Source organism: Rhincodon typus, unplaced genomic scaffold (assembly GCF_021869965.1).
Source record: "Rhincodon typus isolate 14 unplaced genomic scaffold, sRhiTyp1.1 hic_rhity00001725, whole genome shotgun sequence".
NCBI classification, from domain to species: domain Eukaryota; kingdom Metazoa; phylum Chordata; class Chondrichthyes; order Orectolobiformes; family Rhincodontidae; genus Rhincodon; species Rhincodon typus.
In genome coordinates, this window is record NW_025967363.1 from 280 (window position 1) to 25,000 (window position 24,721).

General features: G+C 40.6%; 1 protein-coding gene across 1 annotated transcript; it reads left to right on the forward strand.

Annotated features, from left to right (window-relative positions):
- Positions 1–708: 708 nt before the first annotated feature.
- LOC109927246 (protein FAM184A-like) lies at positions 709–19,222 on the forward strand (the record flags this gene model as incomplete). Its single annotated transcript, XM_048592734.1, has 6 exons — positions 709–915; positions 3,729–3,839; positions 3,926–4,066; positions 12,084–12,205; positions 16,284–16,434; positions 19,010–19,222. Coding segments are annotated over 6 exons (945 nt in total), but the record flags the coding sequence as incomplete, so codon positions are not given.
- Positions 19,223–24,721: the final 5,499 nt, after the last annotated feature.

Sequence of the window (24,721 nt, forward strand, 5' to 3'; positions counted from 1 at the left end):
CCCCAAGAAATGACCTTAGCTCCCGGACAGACATAGGAGACGGAGAACCTCTCATTGCCCTCACTTTATTGTCCAACAAGTGTAATGTGTAGCAAGTTGCTTTGATGGTCTTCAATGTTTCAGTAGTTACCCAGTTAGTTAGGAATTCCAACTCTGGTTAGCCAGATTGCTGGATATTTAACCCAGTGAAATCTGATTACATGGCATTCAATATTACATATAGCTTGGTTGAATTACCAAGTTCTGAATAAAATATTTGCCTTCTTCATAGTGAGATGGACAATATAATTTATAAATGAAGTTTATTAATTTCTGAATCCATTTGAAAAAAATATATTCCCAGGATCTCAGTGCCGTAACAGATGAGGAGAGGCCAGCTTTGAGATCATTTTCTTTCCAATTCTTTGGATCTTCTGTCTAGTTCACCTGTAAATTTTTAAAATTTCATTGAAAATTGAGGTTGTAGCTGATGTTGTAACATATCGTAATGTCCCATAAAATTTGACATGATGCCAAATATTAATGCTTTGTTGATGTGTAGATTCTTCGGATGTTTCACTAAGTTGAATGCACTCCATGAATGCAAAATGGTGTTGTTTATTTAAGAAGGTTTTTTGTGGCTTGTTGGTAGTTTATTTGAATATATTTCCCCATTTTAAAACATTATTTATGCCATAGAAGCAAAAAGATTTTTTCTCTGCTTTGTAGGTGATTGAAATTCTCACTCATGAGAAAGAAGAGTACCAAAAAAGGCACGAGGAGGAGCTGAAGAAACTGAAACGAGTGGCTGAAGAGGAGAAGCTTCGCCTCAAGGAGCAGTTGATGAAAGGATTGGAGGAGCTGGTAAAGAAACACACCACTGAAATCAAGGCAGTACAGACCTCCATGGAGCTAGAAAGAAAGCAACTGCAAAAGGTGCATGCTCCAAGTTATCTAATGTCCGTACTTGTCTTGAATGTACCATAGTGACATTCGATTCCTATAAACACACGTTATATAAACACCACGGGGCCTAGTTTTGAATTTCGATTCTCTTCTCCTCCAGACTGGTAGGGAAAAAATGTCCGGACAGATCTTAAATGAACAGTATGCTCCAATTATTTCCATGATGTGGAGGTGCCGGTGTTGGACTGGGGCGGACAAGGTCAGAAGTCACACGACACCAGGTTAGAGTCTAACATGTTTACTTGAAATCAAAAGAATAACTAGACAGGAAAAAAAAAAGGAATAGGACCCCTCAAGGACCAAAGTGGACATGTATGCATGGACCTACAGGAGATGGGTGAGATCCTTGATGAATATTTCTCCTCTGTTTACTGTGGAGAAAGGCATGAAGACTTGGGAACTTGGGGAAGTTAGTGGCGTTATCTTAGCGACAGTCTATATCACAGTAGGGGAGATGTTAGAAGAATTAGAATGTATGAAGGTGGATAAATCTCCTGGTCCTGACCAGATATATCCAAGAGCAATGCAAAAGTCTAGAGAAGAAATTGCGGGGGCTCTGGCTGATATATTTGCATCTTCGTTAGCCACAGGTGGAGGTCCTGGAAGATTGGCGGGTAGCAAATGTTCAAGAAGGGCTGCAAAGGAAAACTTGGGAGTTTATAGACCAGCAAGCTTAACATCTGTGGCAGGCAACTTACTTGAGAAGATTCCGAGGGATAAGATATACATGAATTTAGAAAGATAGGGCTTGATTAGGAGTAGTCAGCATGGCTTCGTGCCTGGGAGATCATGCCTCTCAAATTTGTTTAATGAAGTGACCAGGAAGATTGATGAGGGCAGGGTGGTAGACGTAGTCTGTATGGATTTCAGTAAGGCGTTTGATAAGGTTCCACATGGTAGGCTGCTCTGGAAGGTTAGATCACTTGGAATCCAGGGAGTGTTGGCAAATTTGATACACAGTTGGCTTGATGGTAGGAAGCAGAGAGTAATAGTGGAAGGATGCTAGTCGGACTGGAGGCCTGTGACTAGTGGTGTGCCTCAGAGCTTGGTGCTGGGCCTATTGCCGTTTCTTATCTATATCGATGATTTGGATGAGAATGTACAAGGCATGATTAGTAAGTTTGCGGGTGACACTAAAATAGGCGATATCGTGGACAGTGAGGAAGGTTATCAGAAATTGCAGCAGGATCTTGATCAGCTGGGAAAATGGGCCGAGAAATGGCAAATGGAGTTTAATATAGATAAGTGTGAGGTTTTGCATTTCAGAAAGTCAAATCCAGGTAGGAGTTTCATGGTGAATGGTAGGGCCTTAAGGAGTGCAGTGGAACAGAGGGACCTTGGAGTTCAGGTGCATGGTTCTCTGAAAGTGGAGTCACAGGTAGACAGGGCAGTAAAGAAGGCTTTTGGCACACTGGCCTTCATCAGTCAGGGCATTGTGTGTAGAAATTGGGAAGTTATGTTGTCGTTGTACAGGACGTTGGTGAGTATTGTGTTCAGTTTTGATCACCTTGCTATAGGAATGATGTAAGTAAACTGGAAAGAGTACAGAAGAAATTTACAAGGATGTTGCCAGGACTCAAGGGACTGAGTTATTGGGAGAGGTTGGACAGACTAGGACTGTTTTCTTTACAGCATAAGAGACTGAGAGGGAATCTTCTAGAAGTGTCACGAGAGGCATGGATAGGGTAAATGCACTCAGTCTTTTTCCCAGAGTTGGGGAATCAAGAACTAGAGGGCATCAGTTTAAGGTAAGAGGGGAAAGAACACATAGGAACCTGAGGGGCAACTTTTTTACGCAGGGTGGTACGCATATGTAATGAGCTGCTAGTGGAAGTGGTTGAGGTAGGTACATTAACAACATTTAAAAGGCATTTGGACAAATACCTGGATAGGAAAGGTTTAGAAGAATATGGGCCAAGTGCAGGGAAACTGGGTTAGCCTGGATGGACATTTTGGTCAGCATGGGCCAGTTTGGGCCAAATAGCCTGTCTCCATGCTGTAGGACTCTGACAAGCTTTCAAAGTGCTGCTCCTTCATCAGATGGAGTCCGCCTGGCGAAGGAGCAGCACTCCGAAAGCTTGTGATTTCAAATGAACCTGTTGGACTATAACCTGGTGTCATGTGACTTCTGACAAATTATTTCCATAATGTAAGGATGCCTATAAATTTGTGGTAAATTGTCAACTACTCAGACTACCACTGGCCAGATGGACAGCAGTGATCTTTCTCAGCTCCATCAATTCCTCTGTTCCTAGGCTTGTCTAATGTGGAAAATACAAATGTCACAATGTGAAATGATGATTGGAGCTTGGAGGTGATCTATTTTGTAACAGAATAGATTAGACTGTATTAGTTTTTCTTTCCTTGTACTATTTCTAACACTGCTATTTTGTGCTACCTCATCTAGCAGCCCTTTGGAAAACTGAGAAAACCGAACCATTAAAGTGAATCAGGCTTGATGCACTGAGCATCAAATTCATGAAGTTCATTGGGTTTCACCACTTGTAATACCAGGTCACTGTACTTCAACTCATTTTCTACTAAATGTTGACACAAGGCTGTGTCTTCCAGCGACAATAGATATGAAACTTATTTAAGAAAGCATCTCTGTCTGGGAGCTTAATACAGCAACATATTTAGGGAGTGTAAACGTAGCTGTAGGTAAATGTGTCAACTTCAGTTATTACAGTGAAACATTATTTTGAGCAATACTTTCAGAGAAATTTTATTCTGTGAAATGATGGTGTAAGGTGTTTCAGTAATAATTGACATCTCTATTGCAGGAACTACACAATCAATTAGATGCAATTAACATCAAAGTTAAGAACGAAAGACAACAGTTAGAAAATGAAAAGGAGGAGCTTTACAACAAACTTCAGAACTCGCTACAGCAGGTCAGTGCTGATGCAGCTATACGTTACTGTAGCTGAGGACTAACTCAATTAAATGATGCTCACTCAGAATTTGATTGGCCTTCTAGATTTCCAGGATGGACAGCTTAATGAAGCAGAGCAAAAAGGACACAGTACAAGCTGAATCTTTTTCAACAAACATGAAAGAGAGCCACGAGAGGTTACTGCAGGATCAAGAACAGGCTGTTAACCAGATATCAGAGCTGCAGGTGGGAAATACAAGAGAAAGTGATTCAGAGATACAGTAATTTAGGTAAAATTTGTTGTCCATTGGAATGTGGAGGGAGCAGCAGTAAAAATGGGGCTCCACAACAAATATTATAAAATGTTATATTTGTAAGCCAGTTAATATTTACATGAATTCATTTGAACAAAAGCTGCCGTTTGAAAATACAGATCTTTGTTAGGCTGTTGGTAAAACTAGAATTTAGAATGAAGACAAATATATCCCAAAGTTGCATATCAAATAGCAAGCTTCTAGCAGGTTTACAGAAAATATAAATGTATTGGTTTAGGTAAACTTAAATAGTTGGACTGGGAGCAGTCTTCAAATGCAGTTTGACCATTTCTGATACTAGAAATCTGAAATATGAACAGAATGACAAAACATGCAGAAGGTCAAGCATATGTGAAAAAGAACAGGAGCTAATATCTGGGATTTAATGGAGTCTGCCACATGGTGTTGGGTGACTGGTGGGACCACGTAATTACGGAGAAGGTTGCACGGTACATTCCTTCCAGTGGGAACATTAATCCCCAGGGGTCAGTGGCACCACCCATTTGTTACCTGAGATCATTATCCCTCAGACCATGGGATATAGTGATGGCTCAGAGACTATCCTAAACCCTGTAGAATTTTCAAGTGGCCTCTCAAGAGTCCTTCTTTCAAAGGCATACAGGGCCTGATCAGGGGATGCAGATTAATGAAGCAAGTTAGCTTCCTGATAGTCACCTCTGTCCACATGCCTCACTCATCCACTTCCAAAACATCAGCAATGGTTCCTGGTGAAGGTCTCCGAGCATTGCCTACAGAATATACAGCTCCTTGTAGTGGTGTCTGGAATGTAGAACTGCTAGCATTTGATTGGACAGCAACTCTGTTAAGAACATTCTTAACAATGTAGTAATGACCCAGTTGTTTTTGTATGTGTGATATTGACTGAAGCGTAGTTATTGGTCAGGATATCAGGAACAACTCTCCTGCTTCTCTTTGTGATAGTGCCATGGGATTTGTGATACCAACTTAGAAAAGGCAGATGGGCCTTCCATTTATCTTCAGAAAGACAGCATCTCCGACAATGCTGTGCTCCCTTAGCACTGTACTGAAAAGTCAGCCTTGGTTTTTATACACTCAAGCCCTGAAGTGGGACTTGTACCAAGGACTTTTGGTTCAGAGGTGAGGGGACTACCAACTGAGCCCCAGCTAACACTGTGTCACCTACACTAAATTCCTGCCCAGTTTCATGTCAAGAGTGACCTCTCGATTCTCTGCAAAGATGCTGCCTGACCAAATATTTTTTTCAATTTTTTTTGGCCATTTCTGATATATTTTGACACTTTTTTTGGTTTTCTTCTTCTTTTTCTTCCTTACACCAGTTTTCAACTTGATGGTTATTTTACTTACTGATGGTTATTCGCAGATAGCAACCTGTAAGAACCATTTAACAATCTCAACCTTAAAATTCAACTGTAACTGTAGCAGGTCATCTTTAGATAATTAACAAGAATGATACACAAAGAAATGACATTACATTTGCATGATTGCTTGCCTTATAGTTCTTATAATTGTAAAGAAATTGATGCTTGAAGGTTGAAGGATTGGGTTTCTTGGGGGATATCGAACGTTCTGGAACAGGTAAAGACTACAGCAAAGAGCCTACCTTGGTGTAAACTGATGAAACATCAATACAGTTGCTGAAAGGGTAAAGAGAGTTTGGGAAAGGTTTGACCTAACAGGCTGGGAATCTAGAAAAATATTAGATTTGAGAGTAGGATTAGTTAAGCAAAGTTTAGCTAAAATAAATTATTAAAAAACATTGCCATATGTGAAAGGAATACTGTAGTGATTGGAACCAGGTGGATCATGTTGACTATGAACTCTTTGATTGATTGGGGTTGTTAACCTGGGCCAATTGGGAAAGCCCTGGCTGACCAATATAAACAGAGGATTTAGAATCTCCTCCATTTAGGGGACTGACTCCAAGCTGGCTAGCACAGTCAGCGTACAAGTAAATAAGGGGTGACTTGGTGACGGGATACCAGCCTCTGTACAGTTATTTCAAATGCAAAGAGAGAAAACAATGTGGTAGAGAGTGAAAAGGTAACAGAAAATAAGCAATCACTAGTAAAGAGAATAGAGGTTAATATTCTAAACATTAGAATCAGGATTGAATGGTATTTCAGTGAACGCTCAAAACATCCAAAACAAAATTCACAATTAAAAGCATGAAAGCAATTGAGTTATTTAACTTCCCATCAGTGTTGGAGCCCCTTTCTGATGAGGACTAGACAAAATAACTGCTCACTTTACCTTCCTCTGATTTTTCTGGCCAAACCTCCTATGGAGGATCCTGCAAAAGCCCCTCTGTGCAGGACACGTTAGAGATGTCAGCAAAGACAATCTGCCCAGAAGCCAAGCCCTCCTTTTGAAGCACTGGCTGCTGTCATACTCTGGTAAGTTAAATATCCCAAAGCTTCTCAGTATGTCAGTGAATGAGTTTATGAATGAATGTGTAAGAGGGGCTTAGTCAAGTAGGAGGGGTGGAGGTATGTTGGTTCTATAGTTACCAGGAGTCACACTAAGATTGTTTAGTCCAACATTTTGTTTCATGTATTGCATTTTAGTGGCTAGTATTTCTAAGGTGAAGGCACAATACATCATATAACTATAGCAAGCAACATGTACAAATGCATTTCTCCAGATGTCCCCAGTTGCAGAAAAAAGACTAATTTTGCATGCACTGTCATTTGAGTTACCCAACTTACATGGTCATTTGAGAAAATTATCATTCATTAACAAAAGTGTTTGTTAGTTCTAGCCTATGCAGTATAATCAGTCTCTATAAAATATGTTTCATCCATAATCGCTAAAGCAGTCAAGTCCTTTTAATGGCACATGTGCAAGTTAGTGTTAGCAGCTTATCTGGTATCTACTCTTTCCTAAAATGACGTTGTCCCTGTGACAAATGCTTGAATAGTGCGAAACACATGTCTTTCAGATTCAGAGATAGTAGGAACTGCTGATGCTGGAGAATATGAGATAACAAGGTGTAGAGCTGGATGAACACAGCAGGCCAGGCAGCATCAGAGGAGCAGGAAAGCTGACATTTTGGGTCTGGATCCTTCTTCAGAAATGGGGGAGGGGAAGGGGATTCTGAAATAAATAGAGGGGGAGAGGCGATGATGGAAGGTGGATAAAGGAGCAGATAGGTGGAGAGAAGACAGACAAGTCAAGGAGGCAGGGATGGAGCCAGTGGGGAGTTGGGATGGAGGTTGGTCAGTCGAGGGAAGATGGACTGGTCAAGGAGGCGGGGATGAGGCTGGTAGGTAGGAGGTGGGGGTTGGTCAGTGAGGTGGGAGGAGCAGATAGGTGGGAGAAAAGATGGACAGGTCAAGAAGGCGGGGAAAATCTGGGCTGGTTTTGGGATGAGGTCGGGGATGGGGCAATTTTGAAGCTTGTGAAGTCCACATTGAGACCATTGGGCTGCAGCGTTCCCAAGCAAAATGAGGTGCTGTTCCTGCAACCTTCGGGTGGCATCGTTGTGGCACTGGAGGAGGCCCAGGATGAACGTGTCATCCAAGGAGTGGGAGGGAGAGTTGAAGTGGTTTGCGACTGGGAGGTGCAGTCGTTTGTCATGAACCGAGTGTAGGTGTTCCCGCTTGGTTTCCCTAATGTAGAGGAGGCCACATCAGGAACAGCGGATACAATATACCACATTAGCAGATGTGCCGGTGAATATCTGTTTAATGTGGAAGGTTTTCTTGGCGCCTGGGATGGGGGTAAGGTGTAGGGACAGGTATAGCACTTCCTGTGGTTTCAGGGAAAAGTGCCGGGGTTGGTGGGGCTAGTGGAGTGTGGAGCGGACAAGGGAGTCACGGTGAGAGCGGTCCCTCCAGAAGGCAGATAAGGGTGGGGAGGGAAAAATGTCCTCGGTAGTGGGGTCAGATTGCAGGTGGCGGGAGATGATGCGTTGATTCAGATTCAGTGTCTTAGCTGAATTGACAACCTCCAGAGCATGTTGAACTCTTGTTACTAGTTGTTTGACTTGAAGCTATATCTTGTTATACACTGTAATATCATTGCGCATGCTTAGCAGTGAGCTTGTGTGGAGGTTCACATTCTGGTGACACATTAGGCAAGAATTTTGCTAAATGGTTGCACTGCCTTCACATCTGTTGATCATTCTCTCACACAGCTCTTATATTGGCAGAATCCAAGTGCAGTCCTTTTTTTCATTCATACCTGACCCAGGAACTTCAAGATCTTTAGTTGCATCTCTTTCTTCTCATTCCATTCTTTTCTCAAATCACGCATTCTCTTCTGCCACTCTGCAATGACTGTCTCTTCTGCTGCCAGCTCCTCAAAGAACAATTTCTTGGCCTCCTGTTTCTTTTTTTAAGGCCTTTAAGTCAATGGGCTGTTGGTTCTTCTGTCTTGTTTTTGAAGCTGGAATTAAGGGCATCTATAACTCTCCTCAGCAAATACTGACAAGGTCTCACATACTGTTATATACTTTAAGATGATATTCATCAGAAAGTCATCAAGACCTGTAAGAACCTCTTTGTAACATTCTAGGATCCGTTCAGCAGTCTGTGGCTTTGTGGCCTACCAAACATTTCAAACCTCTTCTGGCAAGCGCAGGGCTATTGGTCCAAGCTTTAGACTTGCTTCAGCCGAGATGGGTGTATTTAGCTTAATATCTGGTTTCTGGAGCTCCAGATCTTCATTCTCACCATTGATTGAAACACAGATTTATTTGTCCCCTTGTGGTGAATATTATTATATCATATTGCCTCAAGGGCTTCATTTTTGGATAAGCTACTTCATGCAGTTCTGCAAAGTTCATCGTGTTGCATGAATCATTGGTGTCTGGCTCTTCTTCTGCAATCATCATTTTTAACGGTCACAAACCACTTATCACTTTTAAATCTGATGATGCTAATCATTAGTGTGGTGCATAGTGATTAATCAGAATCATCTAATGACATCTCTCCGACCATTTTTATAGGCTCGCTTTGCTTCGTTATACCAAAATAAACTATGTGCAAAGTGATTAAACCCCTTGTAGTTTATAGCATTACCTTCCCCACTCTGGATATAATTCCTTTTTCTTTTGTGGGGTGATCCCCACAATATTTATATGTTGCACTCTGGCCTTAATCTTCTGCTGACCCTTCTGCGAATATGTTGTCATTTTTTCTGATATGCTATTCTTGTTTGATCTGGAATGTCTCTCAGCATGATGCAAAAACTCATTTACTCTTCTATTAATACTGTATAACTGACAGTTGACAACCTCAAAGTTACTATACATGTCAATGGCGTTCTTGAGAGCAGGCTTCTCTCAGAAGATTTGCTGTCGTGGCAGGATCTCTTGTACTTAAAATAATTCTGACTTTCATGAGATCATCTTTCAGTTCTCTTATACAGATATGTTTTTCTTAATTCCCTTTTTATTTCTTACCTCCATCCATATGGATTTTGTTTTCCAATCGAAGATTATTTCATGCTATCGTACTTACTTCATCCTGTACCATCAACATTACTCCATCACCCTTTCCTTCTTGCCTGTCCTTTTGAGAAGTCACATACCCCTGAATATTTGTTTCTTGGCTTTGACCTCATTGTGACCATGTCTCTGTAATGGACACAATATCACACCCGTTAGCCAGTTTTAGTGTCACTAATTTGTTTTTGTTCTGAGTACTACCACTTTGAAGTAAAGAACCATTGACTTTGCCTTTCTACAGTTTTTACCAAGTGCAGTGAACAAATTGCCTGAAGTCTAGCGTGTGTGATTCTGGGGCATCAGGATGGAGCCAAAATGGATAACTCACTTGGCACTTCCTGAACCCCGAATGTGGCTACAATTAAATCAGCCTTGTTTTTTGCACCAATTCTCACTGGCCTCAATACACACAGACAAAGAAGGACACAAATTCGACTGGAACAACACATCCATAATAGCATGAGCCAAACAGAGATGTGCCAGGGAATTCCTGGAGGCCTTGGCATTCCAACCGGAAAGCCATCAACAAACACATTGAACTGGACCCGATTTATACAAACCACTGAAAAACAGAACCAGAAGTGATGTCAACCACCCCAGCAAACCAAGGCACATAAATAACAAGTGGGACAGAACACCAATGCTTCACTGGAGGTGCACTGATGATGTTACCAAGCAGGGTGATGAAACGTCTGCAACCAAACACAACGGCTCAGCGAGCAAGTCTACAACCTGATGTGGTAAATACTTGAAAAGAAAATATTATGGGGCCACAAGCAAAGAGCAGGGGACTGGAACTACTTGGATAACTCCATCAATGGGCCACATTCTGTGCAATATTATTGTTTGAGCTGATAAAATGAGAATGTTGGGGCATTGAAGGGTAATGTGGATTCATTGGTTAGTTAGTTCTATATTTTAAGATAACAACATTTTTGACCATTTAGAAAGTTGATGCGTTAATCAATGATTTGTCAAAGGTACCCTTTAATAATGGAATAAACTTAAATGAGTAGATAAAGAAATCAATTAGATGTCAAACATATTAATTTTCAGGAGATGTTCAAAGTCACTTCACAGTGAAGCTTGCTAGAAAACACCAGACGTTAGGAGTGAGAGTAAATTGAGCTTTGGCAGGAGATAGGAAACAAAATGCTGAGTAAATGCTGTTCAGAATGGAGAAAGGTTTGCAGTGGTGTGTTCAAGGCCCCTGGTGTTAAAGTTGTCTTTGTTCTCAGCGGATGTTGATGTCTCAACAGGGATCTTGAAGTTCCTTGACAACTACAAAGTAGATAGTTTGGAAAACAATGCAATTAACCATTAAAAAAACTTCAGGAAAAACAGAGCAGCAGATATAATAACGTGAAGTGTGAATAATACACTTGGAAGAATAACTAAAGAAGAGTATAAGGAAGAGGTAGCTATATAAGGAGACCCAGGGTTAATTCATACTTGTCAGACTTCTACTAAAACACTGATATGATTCACGTAAAAGGATTGCATTCTCTGCCAAGACACAGGTCCCAGATTTGCATGGGGATTTTCTCCACCAGAAGCAAACAAGGCTATTGAAAAAGGTAGAACAGAGTTAGAAGGAGGGATTTCCGACTTGGGAAGATTCTGTGTTTGCAGATTTGCAGGAACTCGTTGTTTGTGAATAGTATAACACCAATGGAGAAGAACTGCACTAGCCTCCTGAGGGATCAAAATAGATCTTATGGGAAAGTGGGAAGTGGAGAGCATGGGACAGTAAGATTGATCTTTGTTTGCTCTAGCAAAGAACTGGAACGGACAAAATAGGCCAAAATGGCCTCCTTTTTCTGTGTGGACTTAATGGTTCAAAGTCAGAGTGAAATACCTGTGAATGCCTGATTTTCATATTGAACATTTACCCATTAATAAAGTTGCATTCTCTGAATGTGGGCAGTGCCAAGTCTCATAAACCCAAGGATTCGTTAGTGGACATTTAATAGAAAAAGCACTGAAGAGTTGGATGAGTAGAGAAACCACTGATTTAAATATGGGATTTTCTGAAACCAGGAATGCAAGTAAATAAACCCTTAAAGGTGTTCAGCACTCTTCCATCGTAACAATAATACAAAGTGGTGTACAGTAAGCCATCAGATACCAGGAGGTTTACTGACTGAGGAATTAAACTCTCCATTATCTTGCAATATCTATAATCCTATGTAAATATGAACTGTAGAAGCCAAGTAGACCAAATAGCCAGCTATCAGAGGAGTGGTTTTTTTTCCTAATCCAATTGATTATTTTCTCTTCAGCCTTCCATATCAGAAGTCAATTTGCATCTTTCCACTTTGCTCCTTTCGCCATAGAAATCCTGAAATGTTCAGCAGTGAAATTGTAGAATTATCTTTTTAACCGTGACACAGTTCTAAAAAAATACTCTTTAACTGGTTGCAACCAATAAGAAATAATCCCTTAAGTGGTAATAGAAAATCACATGATCATTTCACTCTTTATATTGTCATGTCAGGAGAAACTGAGAAAGCAGAAGGAACGACATGAAGCTTTGGTTTCATCCCTACAAAAAGAACACCATAAAATGAGGGATCAACTATCACAACAGATAGAGACAAAATGGAAAGAAAAAGTACGGTATGTTACACTCTACAAAAAGTGGCACTTTTCTTTCCCTGAAATATACTTCTTATATTCAGCTATAAAGTCTGTGTCATCACCTCAGAAACTTAACTGCAAAGTGTAATTGCTTTTATAATCAATTCAGATTTGTAATCAGTTCTGAATATATTTTGGGTTAAAGTGCTAATATCATTTTAGAGTATTCAGGAAAAATAAAAGTTTTTGAAGTTGATTTTCTTGACTATCGATTTTTTAAAAAAAAAAAAAAAAAAAAAATCCATTGATGCAGTTATCGGTCAGGAGTTCTGGAGTCTGCAGTCCTAAGCTAAGTGGATAAGATACTTATTTGGTTTGGAAATGTAGACATTGATTCAGAATATTGTTGACACTATTAGGAATGTATTAGATAGTTAAAGTAAAAACAAATGCTGCAGTCAAAACCTCCTTAAATGTCTTTGTCCTCACAGATGGGTACCAATATAAAGAAGTGTAATTTTAATTTTGGCAAACTAAATGAGTAGCGAAAAGACTGTACTATGTGTTGCCAACAAATTTTACTTTTTTGGAAATAATTAAAAAATAGCTTTTCAAAGCATGACTAGCAGATGCCATTTGTAGCTTGTGTTGGGGAGTAAAAAAGAATGAAGCACATGGAGGAACAGAGGGAGCTTGGGGTCCACGTCCATAGATTCCTCAAGGTTGCTACCCACGTTGATAGGGTTGTAAAGAAGACATATGGTATATTGGCTTTCATTGGCTGGGGAATTGAGTTTGAGAGCTGCGAGGCTATGCTGCAGTTCTATAAAACCCTGGTTAGACCACACTTGGAATATTGTGTTCAGTTCTGGCCGCCTCATTACAGGAAGGATGTGGAAGGTTTAGAGAGGGTGCAGAGGAGACTTACCAGGATGCTGCCTGGACTGGAGGACCGGTATTATGAGGAAAGGTTGAGGGAGCTAGGGCTGTTCCCACTGGAGTGAAGAAGGATGAGAGGTGACTTGATAGAGGTGTACAAGATGATGAGAGGCATAGATAGTGTGGATAGTCAAAGACTTTTTCCCAGGGCGGAAATGACTATTATGAGGGGGCATAATTTTAAGGTGATTGGACGAAGGTATAGGGGAGATGTCAGAGGTAGGCTCTTTACACAGAGAGTGGTGGGTGTGTGGAATGCACTGCCGGCAGTGGTAGTGGAATCAGATACTTTAGAGACTTATAAGCGACTCTTGGATAGGCACATGGATGCTAGTATAATGTAGGGTATGCAGGGTAGTTTGATCTTAGTGGGATAATAGGTCGGCACAACATTGTGGGCCGAAGGGCCTGTACTGTGCTGTACTGTTCTATGTTCTGTGTTCTATGTTCTATCTGCGTGAGTCAGATTCTTTTCAGTTTTCACTTTGATAGGACATCATTCATTAATAACTCTATTACAAACATATCAAGCACCTTCAACCATGCACATGCCACTGTATTTTTCAAAGACGTTGCTTATAAATTCACTGCTTCTAGTGGTTACGTTACTTCCTTTTCACTAATCTTTCGTATGTAATTGTAATTGTCAACAATTCCTCCTTTTTTTTTGATTTAAACCAGTTAACAACGGAAAAAGAACAAGTGCAAGTTACACTAACCGAGTGTGAAATAAATGACCAACATCAAATTTTTTGTTTTAAAAATACATGGCATTCACATAACAAACTTTCATAATTTCAGACTCTCCTAAAGCTGAGAAAGTACTTTTCACATGTAAGTGTTGTAATGTAAAAATAAATGACAAAACTATGAATAGGCTTGCAGAAAAATAAAACTTTTAGAACATAATTAAATAATATTGAAACTGAAGAAATTGCTATGTGAAAAATAGAGGAATAAAACAGGACACTTAAAAAATCCAACTATTTGTCAAAAGAAAATGAATTTGGTAAGTGCAGAGAGTCGTTAACTAATTCGCATTCAAAGCTATCTCATGTTGTAACTGGAGCTACTAGCTGTAGCATTTCTTCATTTATAACAGATTTTTAACTAACTCCCAACTAGTTCATTATTAACAAACCATAGTTCACCCATGAACAAGACCCATACTTAAAATTATAAAACCTTGAGCATTGATTTGAATGACTTAATATGCAGCCAGAAATGTTAAAATGTTACTACAGTTTTGTAAATGATGTATAATTTATTACTGAACTCTGAACTAAACAATTTAATTGAGCAAAATACATCACTACCAATTTAGTAATCATGGAAGGCTGTATATTTTCAGCACAAATTGAAATGATATGCTTTAGCAGCAAATATCAATTGAAAAGGGTAGGTACTGATTAACAACAGAAATTCTCAGTGTTAATGTACAAAGGTATATTGTTATTAGGAAATAGTCATGATTCTCTCTTATAATAAAAGGACCATTTTATCTTCACATCTAGTAATGCTTCTTAATCTTCCAATCCTTAGTCATTCCAATGTACTGTGCTGCCAAATTAGTGATCATAGGTGGATTTGAGTAAATATTTTATGTGAAGCTTCTTTCTGTTGTCATTGTGAAATTGAACAGAAGGTAGAACAAACCGTGGTGTCAGTGAACGTCAGCATTAAAAAGCTGAAGAGCGTATGTAAAGGAGGAACTGAAAGGCCCTCGAGGCAATTTGAGAACAATTTTGAGAGTTTGGACGACAGAATGTCTTTGTTTTAAAGAATCTGTTGCCTGATTCCTGGAGGTTCTCTTTCCTCCAGTTTTTTAATCATGACGTTACTGCTTCCAGGATACATAACAAGAAGTAGAAAATGGTTTATATTTCTGTTATGCCACATGGTTCTCAATGGTAGTGCTTGTGATAAAAACACATACTCACTCAATACAAAGGTTTTGTGCCAACAGTCATTTATTAAATGATTTATATTGTAATAGATACAAAGGACAACCTGAAACCACAGACACTCACAAGTTGCAAACTATGGACTATGTACCAAATTTGTTTGCAATTTCACACGTGAAACGCACAGGTAAGTGAGAGGCTGCAGTGAGTTGAGAATAACGCTTGTGCAATGGAAATCACTTTACTAATAATGCATCACAGAAGCCATCTTGGCAGTCGGATTGAATACATGCACAGCCCTATTGCAGGGATAGAAACGTGTCTTTGCAAATTGTAAAAACAAAATCTCCATTTGCACAAAAGCTGGGAACTTTCAATTGTTCATCTTCGTGAGATGGGACTCTAAGCTCAGTGATAGCTATGTCCTGAGTTTGCAGCAGGGATGGGGGTTTGCAAAAGAATTGCCCGAAATCTCAGGGAGGGCTATCCCCACTCTGCTTTCCTCTCATCACTTGCATTGGATGACCTCCTATTCTTTGGAACATGTTACATGACAGCAACTCATGCAAAACCATAAAGACAGTCACTTGGCAAAGGACCTGTGTGTAGAAATCCTGTGATTTGATGTCACGTGATCTAGTCCTCCAGAAATGCTTCCAGAAGAGTTTGCAAATTTCCCCTACCTGTATGTCAGATGCTAATGAGCCGTTAATAGCCCCTTCCAGCTCACCCCGCAACACCTCAGCACATAGTGGGAAACATATCCTGGACAACACTCTTCATTATTCCATTCTAATTTTGCTGGAATCTGCAAGGCACTCTGATCTATTACAGTCATCTTGCCTTGTTCAGGCTGCCAATAACAGATCCCTGGATCAGGAGATTTCCTTCAATAGAAAAGGACTTTGATTTGGTAACCCCACAGAAAATGAACCAAAATCACATCCCTCCAGCAGGCTTTCAGAATTGGGCATAATCCCAGTGAAAGCAATAAGGAAAAAAAGAGGACCCCTGCAGGAGATAAAGTCAATCTGGGGATTGTTAGTAAACTGGTTTACTGAACATACAATACGCATTTTGAAAATGAGGACACCAACAAACTAAAGATACCTGATGCAAATCTCTTATTACCTGCTTTACTGAGTGCATGATATGTTTTTGGTAGTGTTTCAGTTCTACAGTGATTACCAATTTGTGACTGGAACAGGTGAAGCTTTTCAGGATTCTGGTTCAGAATCAAAAAGTGAAAGTTGTCTTTTTTATGCCCCTCTTAGACTTGAGAATGACAAACTACGGGAGCAGTTAAAACAAGAATATACAAATGACAAACAGTCTGCTCTAGCTCACCTGCAGCAGGAGAAAGAGAATGAAACAAAAATCTTACAGGAAAAGTGGCGAAATGTAACAGTAGCACTTGAAACTGAGGTAATTGGATGGAGGAGTAATATATATATAAATATGTGTGTGTGTGTGGTGTGTGTGGTTTACAAAATTGCACTTCTTGTGGGAGCTTTCCCACCTAGGGCTATATCCAAATATGTGTTTTCTATGATTTTCTGTTTATTTAAGTTAAATGATCTTTTACAAGATGGAATGAAATAGCTGCTGGGTGAATTTCACCTGAATGTCAATTTCAGGTGAGTAGACCAACGTCAAATTCTCCCAAAAGCATCAGTTTGAGTCTGAACTATTTTAACTCTCGGGCCTCAGTTGCCTGCATCAAATAGCTGCAAGAACAGCCAACTGGTGTTCTACAGACAAAGATTGGGTGACCCCAAAACCACGCAACTACACACATGTATAACACAAGCTGCAGACTCACCAATGTTGCTGATGTTCTCTGTTGAGACTGAGGCAAATATTCAATGCTGCACTGACTGTGTGTACGAGGAGCAATGCTGTGGCAGTGTATGCCAGATCTTGTCGCAGGAGGCAATATAGCTCTAAGCTATCCTTCCAGAGCATCACGACTTTCTTATGCGCTGTAAATTATATTGTCCTGAGCCTGAAACTCATTGGGAGGGTCAGAATCTTTGTCATTTCACTTCTTCCTACATATCTTTTCTGTGGCCACAGCTCTGTCCTCGCCCCTAATTTTGCTGCTTCTCACCTATTGGTGTCATTGCCAGAAGGAGATCCATGATGAAAAGATACCTTGCCCCGAAAGACTTCAATAATTCACTACAACACTTCAGTAGACCAAAATGACAGAGTATTGCAGGAAAAGTGCACGTTTTTGTCAAAGCTTTTCAGCTTGCACTCACCAGGACAATTGGCAAGAATCCCAATCCAACTGAAAAGCTATTATCATTCAGACTGCATGAGAGTGACTGAACAGTTGGTAAGTGGATAATCATGGCTACCATTTCTTCATTGCCATTCTGCCTGTCTCTCAGAAATATTGTCTCCCCTGGAATATTTATTTCCCATTCTTAATTGCCTTCTAACCATTTCTCTGTTTTGGCAATCCGATCTAGATCATTTACCTCTATTTGTGTCACTCCTTCATCTATTGTATTGCTGATGTTTTGGGCATCGCAATGAAGAATATTTAATTTATTTTCCCTGTTTTTTGACAATGACCTTATTCCCTGATGTACAATTTCTGTTAGTCTTTCTCCCTTCCTGTCCCATACTGCTTGTCTTTACCGGCACGTAATACTGTTCTGACACTTTAACATGTCTCTTTGGATTCCTAAACTTCCCCTCCTGCTTTCTATCTATTAGTTTTCAAGACCTGTCAGACAAATGGCAGATTAAATTTGTGGAGAGAAATAGGAAGTGATTTACTTTGATAGAACATGGAGAGGCAATAACAGGTAACTGAGAGACCTGAGTGAATGTGTGTGTAAATCATTGAAGGTTACAGGACAGGTTGTGAGAGAATGTAATAAATTCATTTATAAATGTTAATTTTATGATATCCTAGACTTTACTGATAGGGGAATGGAACACAAAAGCAACAAAGTTATGTTTAGTTTGTACAAAATGCCAGTATATTCTATGGCCAAAATGAAACGGCATTTAAATTTCTGCTTAGAATAGTCAATGCGCCACTAAGTATCATAGACAGTGTTTACTGAATTGAAGTGTAATTAAAATTTTCTGCAGTTCTACACTATGGCTGAACTGCACTAGCCCCTTGGAGACCAGGGCTAGTAGAATGGCAGTAAAGGGCTTCAAGAGTGGTAGTAGAGTGGCTCCCTACCATATCATGTGTCTGCCAGCTGCATGGAGCCAGCTTTCCCAAGTGAGAGGGAGCGTGGAGAGGATTTCCTAAGAGAAGACAAATGGCCCACTGAGGATCAGCCATACAGCAACAGCCATCCCATGACCCCACAGTCACCACTGGAGCAGTCACTCCTCCGATCTCCTGGCCCAGCCTGATCCCAATATTGCCTTGATTCGTTTACTGGCCATTTAAGGGTGCCTCGATATGAAGTCTCCATCTCCTTGCAGCCTCCGCATTGGCCACTTCTGTCAGTGGTGCTGCTAAGGCTGCAGCACTGCCATCCCGCTGAATGGTCCAGCATCTCGGCTGATAGATGTTTTTAATTGACCACTGTAAAAATGTCCCATCATTCTTCTATCCGCTGATGCAGGCTCAGGAGTTGAGTTTGATTCCGGTATCAAAAAGATTCCAGCCTCTCTGCTTCTTTTAAAAAGAAGTCCATAATAAGTGAAAAGGGACTTCAGCTTAATTTAACTGATTTTGTTTAATTATAATTTGCACTAGTGCATGCAACTGATTTCCATAAATGCCAGGGGCCTCTGTTTGTTTGAAATTTCAGAAAGTTCTGAATTCTTGAGGTATTTAAGGAACCTTTTCATTATTTTCAAGAGTGAATTATGTAATATAGAAAATGTAATTTGAAAATTACAACTTTGATTTCTACAATAATCCTGAAAATGAGGGACGTTTTCAGTGCCTGTGCAAGAATGAATTAAAGTGAAGCTAAAACGTTAGTGTTTTGAATTTTGATTTCTGTCTTTCTTTTAGCTCACAAACATGAAGAAGAACACACAACAACAAATTGAGACTTCCCAAGATGCTCTCCAGTTGCTTCAGTCCCAGTTTGATAAAGAAAGAGAAATGCTCTTGGAAAAAGTTCAGTGCATCACGACATTAAATCAGGATCTGAAATCCCAGCTTCAGACCCTAAAGGAGCAGATGCTGCGAAATGAGGAAAAATGTCAACAGCATGAAATAGCGGTGAGGTGTTTTTAGTGCTGCCTTCTTAAAAGGAAATAAATGTGATAGGCCTAAAAAGCTGCATTTTTCCAGTACATTTCCAGTGTAAACTCACTGACAGTAAGATAAAAGACCAGAAAACCAGATCAGGATCATCCTCCCCAGACATGGCCTCCATTGCCAGAGGAGTCATGTTCTAGAATCCATGGCTCAGAACTTCCTTGGCCCTTGACTGAATTCTGCTTGTACCTTACACCGGGGGAAATGGCTGTGTTGATCCCCCAGGCAATGCAAAAAGGTGGCTACCTGGGGTTGCAGGCCTGACTGCAAGACATTTGAAGACTTTGAGCTATCTTGGTAACTTCTGTTTCCCTTCAGAACGACAACTAACCCACACCAAATGGGTGCACTCAGAGGTTTCTGTGAGCTGAATGGTGGGATGTAACTGCTGCCTCCTTTTATTTGATCATGTCGCTCACCCTGAATATCCTTTGTCTTTTATGTGCAGTTAGTATTACTGGTGCTTGTCAGTAGTATTAGGCCTCCCTTGTCCATTGGGTTTTGAAAAGGAGATTGGCAGATTATGAATCATTTACTCAAACAGCCCATGAAGTTTCAAGACTCGCATCTCCCTGTCGAGTATCGTAATTTTTCAACCTTGGCCAAACAGGTTCCTCTTCTGTGGTGGCCTCATCAAACTGTATCATTACAAGAAAATGTTTTAGATTTCTCCCCTCCTCTGCTGTCCACCCCAACCGAGTGGTTCAGTATGGAATAATTAGAGCAGTCTTATCCACCAGGTGGGCATCAGGCCCGAATGTGGCTCACTGAGGGACCTATCTGGTCTACAACCTGTGATCCAAATAGGGTTAAGTACTGCTCAAGGTTCTCCAAGTTGAAGGCTGTTTCCCTCCTGTTTTTGCTGCGGGTAAGCTCTGATTGGAAGAGCAGTGAGGCTGTGTGGATTTCTGTATCCCAGCTTGAGGTTTAGATGCTGGCAATGACAGCGTGTCTGCGGGGAGGACGATGCAGCAAGTCAGAGATTGGTTCAGGGGAAAATGAAACTGTTTACTTTGTGGAAAGGGGCCTGACAGACAACAGTCAAGATGCAGGGTGGAACCCCTGAGCCTGCACAGTGGGAACGTGAGATTGAGGGAGGGGTGTGTGAGTGCATGGGAGGGAGGGGGTATGTACATGGGAAGGAGTGTACGTGTTTGTTTGTGAGGAATGTGTGTGAGAGTGGGATTGTTTTATCTGTGAGGGATTGGGAAGAAGTGTGTATGTATGTGTATGTGAGAAAGAGTGTGTGTAAATCCTGAGATTGAATGAGCCACATAGACACACAGACACAGAAACCACACAGACTTCTACTGGACAAAAACCTATCCATAAAGCAGGCTGGAAAAAGAGGAAATCCCAGGCTGAAAGGCAACTCGCTTCCGCACAAATTCCACCAATGTCACTTGGAGTGTGCACCACCAGAGGTGAATGCAGGTCAATATATACACAACTTGACTTGGCCCTGAGCCCACCTCCTTCTCTGTTGATCGGGGCTTGGAGCCTAATCCATCTCCCTCTGTCTGTCTGTTTGTCTCTCTTTTTCTCTTTCTCTCTATCTCTGTCTATCTCTAGCTCTGCTTTTTAACTGAGATGGCAAAAAAGGCTTTATCAGTTATCTCTGGTGCTTTTAATGGTCATTTTTATTACTTATTTATTTAAACTATCAGTTTGTCATTTTGGAATTGTTTTCTTTTGAAATTCGTATGTACTGCTCATGAAAGCTTTATCTTTCCGAACTCTGCTCACCATCCCCTCAAGTGAGAGAAAAATTGAAATGTAATGCCTGCCCTGGACAGCCTGAATCAGAACATTGGCAACAGGGAAGAAGGAGCTGAATCATCTGAAATATCACTTTGTTTCTGCAACCTTATTAAAGAATCAGCAGTTATGGCAAAAAGTATTTTCTCATTTTATATCAAAAGGGAAATTTCACAGCTAGATTTAAGGTGTATCATATGTATTTTCGTGTGAAACGTGATACAAATGAATCTTGTGTTTCTCTTCAAAAATGAGCCTATTGTTGTGGAAATTCTGTGTCACAATAATCCTCCCTCAGTGTACCCTGCATCATAACTGAAGGTGACAAACATTGTGTCTCTTATGACATTAAACTACAATTCTGAGAAATTATTTGTAGATAATATTTCCCTCCTTCAGTTTGCGGGTAGATGCTTTCCTGGTGGCTTAGAATGTATGTATATTGGAGAACCTGACAAAAATCCCGGAAAAGCATTACAATTGAAAAATAAAATATTAGTCTCAGTGATAGACTAGATTCAGGCTGTCGAGAAGCTATCAAAGTGCACGTAATGTATTCTTATGTTTTTATACATGTGCATGAAATTATACAAATATTTGAAGATGTTCTTAATGTATATGGGTATAAGTTATTTTTAATACCACATTACTGTTGCTTGCATTGCAAATGAAGCCTTAAAAGTCATGCTTAGAATTTCGATATCATTAACCTCTCATTGGAAAGTAGGAGTCAGATTTTCACAAGGCCTGCCTGTTGGTGTCATGTGATCTTTAATCTAGCAGCAAGATAAACAGGGATCCCCAGAATGCATTGCATGGACATGATTTGTAGCTGTGCTGACATTACATTTACTTAGCTTGGGCTCACTCAGTGGTTCAGTGAGTGTGTGATTGATATAGACTGTGAAGGTCACAGTTTTGAGCTTTGCTTTGTGCTGAGTTATCTCAGCTCAAGGCATCCTACAATGTCCCTCATTGTCCCTGAGGTAGGGAGAGGAAAATCATCCACAATTCCTGCTCCTAATTGCTATTCAATGACTGCTGTTATGAGGATGTGTGTGTCAGGTATGAACGACATCAGGCCTTTCTGTGATGACCCTTGCAGTTGAATAGTCCACTGACACACATCCAGGTAGGTGTTGAACTACATCCCAGTGTAAAATCAGTTTCTTCAGGAGAAGACAGGAAGGGAGGGGAGAAAACAACAGGAGTGAAAAGATACTTAAGTTACAGTGAGAGTGTTATAAATGCATCATACCTAGTGCTGCTTCTGGCACATTCGCTGCACTTGTTGCTTAAGCAGGGTCAATCTTGTGCTTTGATATTCATGCTAGAGTGGGGGATGTATCAGGCCATGAGGTTCCAGATTGTGGTTGAATATAGTTCTGCTGCTGATGACCAACACCAATCTCATGGCCTCAACAAATAGCCACCTGGATAAGAAATAGTAAGAACTGCCAATGCTGGAGTCAGAGATGAGACAGAGTGGAGCTGGAGGAGCACAGCAGGCCAGGCAGCATCAGAGGAGCAGGAAAGTTGCTATTTTGGGTTGGGACCCTTTTCTGAAGAAGGGTCCTGACCCGAAACGTCAACTTTCCTACTTCTCTGATGCAGCCTGGCTTCCTGGATAACAAGCTTTGAGCTGCGAGATGTGCTAAATTAATTAGAATTGGAACATAGTAGTAGTGCCACACAACGTGATAGAGGGTACTTTAAGACAAAAAAAGAGATTTTGAGTGTTTTTTTTTAACTTTCAGGAACCAGGAATCAGTACATTTCATAGAAACACAATTATTGTGGCACAGAAAGAGCATTCCCTATCGTGTCTGTTCTGGCTCTTTAACAAACATTAAGACTTGGTGCCATTCCACTGCCTTTTTCCCCTTGTACATTGCATCTATTTATATAATCATTCGGTGCCCTCTTAAATGCCTCAATTGAACCTGTCTCTACTTCTACTCACTGCATTTCAGAACCACTTATCATGAAAAATGTTTTTCCTATGTCACAACACCCAGAGACCAAAACCTTGCTCCTTTTGCAAATCACTTTAAATACATTCCTGTCTCATTCTCAATCCTTTTTAGCAGCTGGAACAGTTTCTCCCTATCTACTTGATCCAGACCTCTGCTGATTTTGAAAACTCTTGTCAGATTTCCCCTCAGCCTTCCTTTCTCCAACGAGAACAGTACCAACTCACCAAGTTATCCACATGACTGAAGTTTCTCAAACCTGGAACCATTTTTGTAAATCTATTCTGTATTTTCCAATGTGCTCACATCCTTCCTATTGTGTGGCATACAGAAGTCCAGATGAGATCTAATAAGTAGCTCGTATAAGTACAGTACACCCGCCTTGGTCTTCGCCCATGTTAATAAAACTCAGAACTGGGCACTGTCCACCTGCCCTGCCAGCTTCAATAATTCATTCATCTATAAACCCAGGTCCCTTGACACCTGCAACCCACTCCTGCACCCCCTTCACACCCCTCCCCCCCAAAATATTGTACCTTATTTTTTGTTGATTATCCAGGTTTTTTTTTGTATCGAAATGCATCACCTCCGATTTCTTCATATTGAACTTCATCTGCCATCTCTTTGTCCACTTCACCATCTTGCCCGCGTCCTTCTGGAGTTCTACACTTTCTTCATAGTTTATAATTTCCCAACATCGCAGCTTGAACTTTTAAATATCAGTCTGCTCACCCAGGGTTTTGGTCTCTGGATGTTGGATGTAGACTGTAATTGGGGCCATTGCCTCCCAATGCAGCAATAGAGGTTGATGTATGGTGAGGATGAGGGATTAGAAAGCCCACTTCCATTTCCTGAGACATCCGCTCTGTGCAATTCATATATTTAGGCCCTCTAGCCCCCTTCCTCCACCCACCCTCCCATCTTTCCTCCCATGTTCATTTTATCTCTCATGCATCTTCTGTACCCACTCACCCACTATCCTCTAGATACAGAACCCATGAGTCAAATAGTAACCTTAGTAAATCTTCCAAATTCTCATGAAACAAAAAAGGCATCCAACATTCTCTTTTACATAATGTCTCTTTAAAGTTCTTATAAAACTGTCAGTTGAACATAGCCAAAGTCCCATTGAAGTAATGTTTAGCACTGTTAAATACCTCTTAATCATGCCTGCATAAGCGCACAGGTAGTCCAAAACTACTTCAAATAAAGTCACTATGAGCCGATTAAGCTGCCAAATAACAAAGCTAGCAGTCCTCTGTGCACTTTATCTATTTTCTAATCAGTCTGTCCAGAAATGTTATAACATGCCTCAGGAGCAGGTGGGGCTTGAACCCAGGACTCCTCGCTTGGAGGTAGGAACATAACCAAGGCACCATTAGAGCTCTACTGTACACTTTATAAACAAACCCGTACAGGACACTAGTCAGTCTTGGATCTTGACAAAGAATTTGTAATGAAGTCACCTGGCAGACGTATCAACAAAAGCAGACTAAACAGATGGCCCAGATGCACATTGAATTCTTCCAACCAGAGTTTTCCAATCTCAATGCTTCTTCTAAGCAATACTCAATGTTGAGGTATACTGAGTCATCAACTGAAAGAGGAAGTAATCAGTAGGAGATTTGCTTGTCCATGTTGTCATGAGATTTCATGCAGTCTGGTGTTGACATGGAGGCATTCTGAAGAAGGGTCCCTGGAACTGAAACATTGACTCTGCTTTCTTTCC